The 8,800-nt window shown below is 30.8% G+C and overlaps 2 protein-coding genes across 2 annotated transcripts in view; one reads left to right on the plus strand and one right to left on the minus strand.

The window, feature by feature from the left end:
• Positions 1-330: 330 nt before the first annotated feature.
• Positions 331-4,162, minus strand: Nrt (Neurotactin). Its single transcript, XM_017905074.1, has 6 exons — positions 3,950-4,162; positions 2,913-3,114; positions 2,337-2,540; positions 1,635-2,130; positions 892-1,557; positions 331-745 (listed from the first exon to the last, which is right to left on the minus strand). Exons 1-6 carry the CDS (start codon positions 4,160-4,162, stop codon positions 358-360), a joined length of 2,169 nt encoding a protein of 722 aa, XP_017760563.1. The 3' UTR covers positions 331-357.
• Positions 4,163-6,909: 2,747 nt separating this feature from the next.
• Positions 6,910-8,800, plus strand: part of LOC108551065 (transmembrane and TPR repeat-containing protein CG4050) — a 5,545-nt gene continuing 3,654 nt past the window's right edge. Inside the window, exons 1-4 of the mRNA XM_017905071.1 lie at positions 6,910-7,602; positions 8,091-8,227; positions 8,482-8,563; positions 8,787-8,800. Of these exons, the coding sequence (XP_017760560.1) occupies positions 7,411-7,602; positions 8,091-8,227; positions 8,482-8,563; positions 8,787-8,800 (425 nt within the window). The 5' untranslated portion in view covers positions 6,910-7,410. The remainder of the gene's footprint in view (positions 7,603-8,090; positions 8,228-8,481; positions 8,564-8,786) is intronic.

An 8,800-nucleotide genomic window follows, 5' to 3' on the forward strand; every position in this document is an offset into this window, starting at 1 on the left:
AAAAAAAAAAAAAAAAAAAAAAAAAAAAAAATTTTTTAATAGTTTTTTACTTCAACTTAAATCTTTGAAACAACTATCTCTTATTTTGTTCCTAAAATGTAACAAGAAAAATAAGTAACTTGCACTTTGTTTGTTTCTATCATTATCTTACAAAATTACTACGATATGGCTGAGTATTTTAAACATTCCTATTTGATTTTTCATAGAACAGCTGAGACAATCAAAAAAAGGATATTAGTAAAAAGTAGCAACCTAAGGTTTATTTTCACTTTTAAAATCAGTAATAGATATGTTGTTTGCAAAATATCTCAATTGCTTTGGAATGTTCACCAAACGTGTAATTCCAAGAAAAAGAATTCAATCAACTCGACCATATGATGGAACTATATCTTTTCCTATCCAAAAATCGCAATTAGGATAGTCACGATCTGGGAGTGTGTCTTGTTCGACGATTAAAACTCGTTTCACACCATTAGGATCAGCCTGAGCTACTTCACCATGCCAAACATAGCGATTGAAAAGTTGTTGCATCTCAGACACGTGTCTTTTTTCAGCCGGTGTACGAGCAGCATATGATCCAAGTATTGCTGCAGCATCACTGTCAGGGTCTGCAAATTGACCTCGTGGTTGCGTTGCTACATAGAATGGAATATTTGTCTTCATTCTGGCGACTGTTAGCAATGGACATACAACACGAATGTCCGAAATCATGCTTAACAATCCTTTCAATGTTGCATTATAACGTCTGAAAAAAATTTAATTTTTTGTATTTTCTAATTTTGGAGCTTTAATTCTAACTTTAACTAATAATATATTGATTATATGTATAGATAGAAGACATAATTATACAATTTTTTTCGTATTATTGAATAAATAACAAATGATTCTAACCTGAGCGCTTCATCTGCTAAACCTGTTGTGCCAAGTAAAGATTCTCTTACAATTTTCTCTACTTGTGTAGAATTAAGAGTAGTATTGGAAGTAAGATATTTCAGAGGTGCTCCAGCATGAGCAGTAGTACCCATTACAATTTTCACTGAAAATTCATCTCCTGCCCAAATCTGACCTACTGGTTCCTGAAGAATGGCACGGTCAAGCACCAGCCACTCGTGTCTTCTGTCTCTTGTTGCTTCCCTAGTCTCAGGCAGACCAACATTTCCTAAATGCCAAATCTCTGGAACTGAATCCATTATCTCTTCGGCACTTTTGCTTCGTAAACAGGCAGCGTCATTACATCTTGTGGAATTCAAAAATAGTTCACTTAGTTTTTCTGAAACTTCCAATTCCCTCCCAGGAAATATCGCACTACCGCTGGAGATCCACACTTTTTGAAAAAGATCCCGTGCTCGTCGAATTCCAACCAAAGTTGTTACAAGGGTTCCTCCTGCCCGATGTCCCCATAAAGTTACAGATGACTTATTTCCGCCAAAATTTTCGATATTGAGATGAACCCATTGCAATACTGCTATGATATCTGATAATCCGTAATTTCCAGATGTAAGAGGGTGCGTTGCCCTCGAAAGTGGCTCCGCAGCTAAGAAACCGAAGATTCCTAAGCTGCAATATAGTAAAGTAAATTATAATTTATACATCGATATCAATGACAAAAGTCGTGTTACAGAGCTAGAACTAACCGAAAGTTGGGTCTAACAAACACCATATCACGAACACGAGCAAGTTTTGCAGAAGGCTGCATTACACCTGGAGAACCACCACTAAGAGTCTCAGCACCAATCATAACGACTACTGGTAAGGGTGAATTGTATCTGACTTCAGGTGTGAAAACATCTAAGTATAAGCAATCTTCGTTTCCAATAACACGCCCTGAAGTCTCTCGTTGCCAGCAAACTTCCGAAGAATTGTGTGCTTGATATGTATTGGCCCAACAGTATTCAAGTTTTCGTAAAGGTTCTGCAGGTTGCCAACGACGATTTTCTAATGGCGGGACAGCATACGGAATCCCACGAAACGCAAATGCACCGTCTTCCGATACCCCTTCCACAGGTCCACAAGAAGTTACTGCTTCAAAGAGGCTTCCATCCCTTACTAGCTGTGAAATACTTTTTCTTGGACCGATGCAAGCAATACAGATGATAATTACGACCGATGCCAGGATACATAACGTTGCCACTATTATTAACACAGATTGCATAAATTAGATTTCTTATAATATTTAAATTTTCATAATTCAAATTGTTCTATATTTAGAAATTTTGCTATCTAAATATCTAATAATTACAGGTACTATGTAATGATGAAGATACTTAGTGATGTTCAAGTCTAATTTTCATTTTTTTCGTCTATATCGCCATAAAAACTGTAAAGTAATCACATACCTAACACAAACAAATTTCTTCTTGCAATGGATATACAAGAAACAAGGAAATGTTGCTTAGGAGGCTCGATTACGTCTGGAGCATCTCCGTCGAGTCGAATGGTTTCCATACCATCTTCGTTACCAATAGGATTTTTCTCCATTACAGCATCATCAAGTGTTTCAACACTGGCTAACCCAGCAGCACCAGTAGTTCCCAATTCTACTTCACCTTCCTAAAATAATATTATTTTTCTGATTATACTAATTTTAAGTACAAATATGATAATAATCAATTGAAAAACAAATAATATAAAAAATACATATATGTATATATAAAGGACATTCATTTTTTATAGCTAGTCATGGCTTATAAAAAAATTTCTTATGTGCTTGGATGTTCTGAATTGTGTATTAAGATTCTATATGGATTCACTTGATAAAATTAGTTTTATTATTGAATTATAAAAGTGATATATTATAGATTATGAATTATTAAGTTACGTTGTAATATATTACCACATTATATTATTACAAATTTTTCGGAATTTCATTAAGAAAAGATAATTTATTTTACAAAGGTTCAAACATTATTTACTGATTACCTTATTCTTCTTTTTAGGAAAAACTGAAACTAAGGGCAATTTTATAGCGCCGAGAATTCCTTTTCGTCCTTCCTTTTCTTTTGTATCTTTAATCTGTGTGTTCGTTTTTTCTGATGATACATTTTGATCACTTTCTTTCGCGGTTTTTTCAGCCACATCGCTTTCACCAGTTTCAGTGGGTTTACCCTCATCCTCCTATAAAAATTAAATATGTATTTACAATATCTGTTCCCACGTGTTTATTTCAAAAATATTCTTGTAAATGTATTTTCTGCAAAACAAAATTCATTGATATTCAATTTAAATATCATTATCACGATCATTTATTGTAGCGATACTTATTATTTAAAAATCATATGATCGATAACGCCAGGTGTGCTTTCAATCTGACGTCATCCATTGGTTTAATGTCGGAAAAAAATCGTTACGGGGCTATGAACACCCCTCATGAACACGCTATGGTGCTTCAAGAACTTGTGCCCTTTTGAACGATGTCGTTCTGTTGTAAACAGACATTAATTGACCAAGGAAAAAATTTATATTCAAATTGTTATTTGCAAATTTATATCCATTTTAGTTAACGTTTCAATGCAACTGAAATGGTTTATGTGCGAATAGAGAATTATGTTTGTATTTCATTGATATTGACTTGAATGACCATGTTGAAATTAATACATGCATAATATATGCATTCTAATTATTGTGAATCACACAAAACAATTAGATCTACAATTAAAACTTTTGTAAAATTCTTAATAGTAGAGAATTGCGAAAGAAAAAAATATTTATTTTGGAGTTGAATGGCATATTATACAAGAGACTACAGAGTACTGCAATTCAGATTTTAATTATTTGAAAAAGTAGGATGTTAAGCAGTACAAAGTTTATATGTTAAACTCTTAAGGCACTAGATATATTGATAGAGAGATAAAGCCATTGTAGACAACAACTTAAGGATTATTTTGGTAATATGTTATCAGTGAAAAAATATTTGTAAAAAAAAAATAGGCGAAAATTGTTTTACAATTACTTTACAAAGTTCCTTGCTCTTCGTACGACAGAAGCCGGGCATCTTAATACCGCCAATTGGAATTTTCTTTTTAGGTTTCTGGTCTTCGGATTCCGCGTCTGGAGCGGTCGATGCCACCGTATGTTTCGTGTTTTCAGCATTTAACATTTTCTCCCTCTCTTCTTCTGCAATTTCTTTCTTATCCATACTCTTTTCTTGATCTTCCTGGCTCATACTTTATCCCTAAAAATCTGATCAAATCCAACTCTCGAAAATATGTTGATACAATATACAACATTGATAAAATAATGTCTCTATGATAAATATATATTCTTTCAAAAATATCACAGTAATATAATGTATTAATTATCTAAGTATTCTTTAATAATCAAGTATTTATAATATACATCGTAATTTTTATTTGTTAAATTGTTACAATGTATTTGTAATTTAAATTTTATTCTATTTCAGTATTTTTATTTTATTTACGATTATTTGCCGCAAAAATAATACTTATGAAAGTACCTTTTTTTGTGAATAACTACAACAGTATAAAATTCTTTATGCTATTTTCTTCATAAATTTGAAACGATATAAATTTTATATAACATTAAGTTTAAAGCAAACAGGAAATATTACAATGGAAAATATAATTTTGATTAGTCATTTGTCCAACCAAAGAGAAAACAAATAAGAAAACCACAATATGTATCACCCTGTATATATATGTATAAGCATTGCAGCTGGCGTCGGGACGCCTAGACGTAAACCGATCGATCCGATGGCATTGCTCTCCGAGTCCATTGCCTCGGGGAGTCTAGTAATACATAGTTGTTTCACTCCTATTTTTTCAATTATAGATGTTATCGAACTATATTAATTTTTTCTCTTTTGTATAATTGTATATCAATATCGTAGAAATTTTGTTAAAAAATGTAACTTATACACTATAATTGAAATATATGATAATATGATTTACAAATTTGAAAATAGGTAAATTATTTTATGACAAAATAAGAACAGATAAGTAGTTTTAAGAAATAGTTTTTAATAATAGTTTTAGTGATTCAAAATGTTAAGTATATCGAACTTTTAAAAATTACAATTAATTTTTAATTTCCAAATTAAAACATTCAAACAAATTAAAAAAAAATTTAATTTAGAAAAGTTGGATTGCCATATTAGCTATTAAATTATATAATTTTTGTCAGTATTGTGGAGTGATAAGTATCTTTTTATAATAACTAATTTAACTATCGATTAAAACAATATGAAACGTAATTTAAATTATTTTGTTAAAAGAAATAGTATATTAGTAGCATAAAATAAAAAACCTGATATTACATTTAATTCAAAATGAAAACAATATTTATTTCGTTTCACATAATTATTTGATGTATATATTACTAATTATATAATAACATTTACGTTTAGAAATCTTATCATAAATGTTTAGGAAAATATTATATGTAAATTCAGAAGTAATGATTTACAAAAAAAAATCAAATGAACAAATTTTACCAATCGAAATACAAAGCGACTCTTTTTGTTTCCACCTTTTCTCCCCTAGCTTGTAGCCCCTTTATATTATGTTTCACGCATCGTCACTACCGCGTAGTTCCGAAATACATACGTTGAACCTTATATTTTGTGATGATTTTTCATACGTAGTTACCTTTTTTTCTTTATATTATCCGTTCTTTTATTTTAATAATAAAATAAAGCATTCTTAGAAAATATCTACTATAGAATTGTTCCTTCTAGAACTAACTTTCAACCTTTTCTTCATTTATTTTTCATGCATGTACATAAATATAGAGTAGATATTTTATATTTTTCTAAATGTTGTAAGTATTGTAATATCTTTATTTTACAGATTAGTTAATTTATAATTATTTGAAAATAATTTTATAAATCTTTTTTTCCTTTTTTTATACCGTTTTATATTGTTATCCCATTTTATCCACGATTCAGTTCAATGTATCTTTCATTGTACGAGTCGTGTAAATTGTATTTCCGATAATACTGATAAAAAGAATGATATAAATACTTACGCTTTTCGAGAGAGTCAGAAAGGACGCTACTGACTTTTGTGGACAGATTCTTCTTTTTCAGCGTCGAGAAACTGTTGGATGGCTAACCAGTGTTAGAGAAATCACTTTGATCTTTCTGATCAAACGATCAATTCATCGATCGTAAAAAAATATATAAATTTGATTCGGCACTTTCTCAAAAAACTGTTTTAAATAGCGCAAATGTCACCAAGAACGAAGCTTAGGGCATGCCAACCTCGACTGTCGTTCTACGAGTCGTCTATAATACTTCTCCCACTATGGTTTGAATGCAATGCAACGCCGCTATTGGCTGGTTCTAACTGTGCGCGGTCACTTTGTTTCAAATATTTTACATAACAAAAACTTAACCCATTTTCACCTGTAATAATATTAAATATTGTTATATAATTTAAACTTTGATTATTTTAAAGAAATGAATAGTAAAAATGAAAATATATATTGTATACAATGCATTTGTTATTAATAGTACATATGAATGAAAGACATGCTCGATATATCGGTAATTTAAAATAGTTCTTATTGTAGATATATTTCGTATTTTCTTGACAATTGTTATGTGTATCTTAATTACTAGAACTGAATTGATACTTATGAAATAAAAAGAAAGAAAACTAACTTATAATTATTTGAATATATTGATCATAATTACTTTTTATTCAAATATATAATTTTTTATTATTAGAATTAATGGACTGTTATTAAAGATATTTTAACTTTTTAGAGGAGTTTCTGGAACTAAAGATAATAATTATTGTATTTATTAAGCTAAAATATTAGAAATTTAATAATATATTTTAAGTTATATATTGATAAAGTTGTGCACGCGTAGTTCGCGCTTAATCCGCCATCACGCATGCGTGTTCTTTCTACAGTAAATTCGCGTCGTCGCCGTCGTAATATCGTACTTGAGTTGTACTCGTTTTACTATACGTAGCGTGCATTGCTGTACAACCGTATACACGACTATCGTTTGACAGTTCGATCTTAACGCGCGCATACGGTAACTGTCAATTCCGTTTATCGGGTATCCAATTGGTGTAAATGTTTTTTTCCTGGAAGAACGTCACACCTGCTTGCCATTGATATGTCTTTCATTGAATTCCGGGGATCGGTCTGTGAGAAAGCGCGCTTACATTCGCCAATAGTAGACACATAAGTGTCATAATGTGTTCGAAGAGGAACGTATCAACGTCTACGTGCCTAGAGATGAGATTCCTGCGTCTCTTCTGGACATTGCGGGGTTAAACTCTCGGCTCGACAGACAAAATAACTAGCTAGATAGATAGCATAAATAGTTAGAAAAAAGGGAGAAAATAAAGCGTTGGTGAAGACATCAAAAAAATTTTGAATAGGATCTCCAAATCAAAAATCGCGAGAAAAAGACGGCCGATCAATGTCTTATTTGTGATGGGAGTGCCTGCGCGGGGAGCACTCGCGGCGATTGTCGCCATAAGCGCATTTGCCGTTTATTTAAATAGCCTTAATTGCGGCTTTGTTTTTGATGACATTTCAGCGATAAAAGATAATCGCGATTTAAGGCCTCATACACCTTTGAAGAATGTTTTTTACAATGATTTCTGGGGTACTCCCATGCACAAGGTGGGTAATATTAGAGAGATGCTTTCAATTTCCCCTTCCCTTTCACTCTTGTCTACCTTCTTGTGTATTGATCCGTTCAACTCTTCTCCTCCTTTTCCTTCCTTTTCGATTTGGTTCGATTTGATTCGGTTTTATGTAAGTTATTTTCGTTTAATTTTAACTTTTTAATTTTCTTCTAAATAAATTGATATTTTTCTTATAAAATTTATTTCTAATCAAAAGAACATATTTCTTTTTGTTAATTAATTAATATATTTTTTGTCATTTGTTAAAGATACACAAAGCAAAATTATTTTATAGATGCCAAAAATATACAAAAAATTTTTAACAATTTTTTTATTCTGTTTCTTTAAAAATCTTATAAAACCTATGATTTTGTTATTTATGATTTTTTGTTATTAAAAATGTTTTGTTATTTATGTAATTTTAGAATATTAATAACAGAATATAATGTACTAAATACTGAAAAATTATGTATTTTTGAATAGGAGCAATCGCATAAATCATATAGGCCTTTGTGTGTTCTCACATTTCGATGGAATTACCTGATTCATCAGTTAGATCCTATGGGATATCATCTACTCAATGTTATCCTACATGTTGGAGTATGTCTGTTATATTTCAGGTGTGTCTTCTCTTTAACAACTCTTAATTTTTTAATTATGTTTTTTAAGAATATAGATAATATTACTTCACATATAATATTAATTTGATACTACGCATAGTAAGACAAATTCAATATTAGATTCTAAAAAAAATATAATACTTATATAAGTATAAGATATGTAAATACTTATTTATTTATTATTGAATCTATTCTTATATATTTTATAAAGTAGTTAGGAATTAGTATAAAGTGTGTCTTAATTGCCATTGCAGGATTTGCTTGATGTTTCTATCTGATTCTGCAACTTTTGTGTCTTCTCTTCTGTTTGCGGTTCATCCTATTCATACAGAAGCAGTAAGTTGTTTAGATTGCTTTCCATATCGATCGAATCGATCGACGTTACCTTGAAATTATATGAGAATATTATATGGTAATTATTTCTAGTCCTTGTTCTTCCCTTTGGCGACAATGTCTCAATACTGTGTCCAGATTGAAAGGGTGGACGTCGAGCGATCGATCGCGTCGTAGTTCCTAGTTCGTGTTTAGATGCATTATCAGTGGATAATCGTATATTAAGGTTACAGGAGTGGT

The sequence above is a fragment of the Eufriesea mexicana genome, unplaced genomic scaffold (genome assembly GCF_001483705.2).
Source record: "Eufriesea mexicana isolate 0111107269 unplaced genomic scaffold, ASM148370v2 scaffold3653, whole genome shotgun sequence".
Taxonomy (NCBI): Eukaryota; Metazoa; Arthropoda; class Insecta; order Hymenoptera; family Apidae; genus Eufriesea; species Eufriesea mexicana.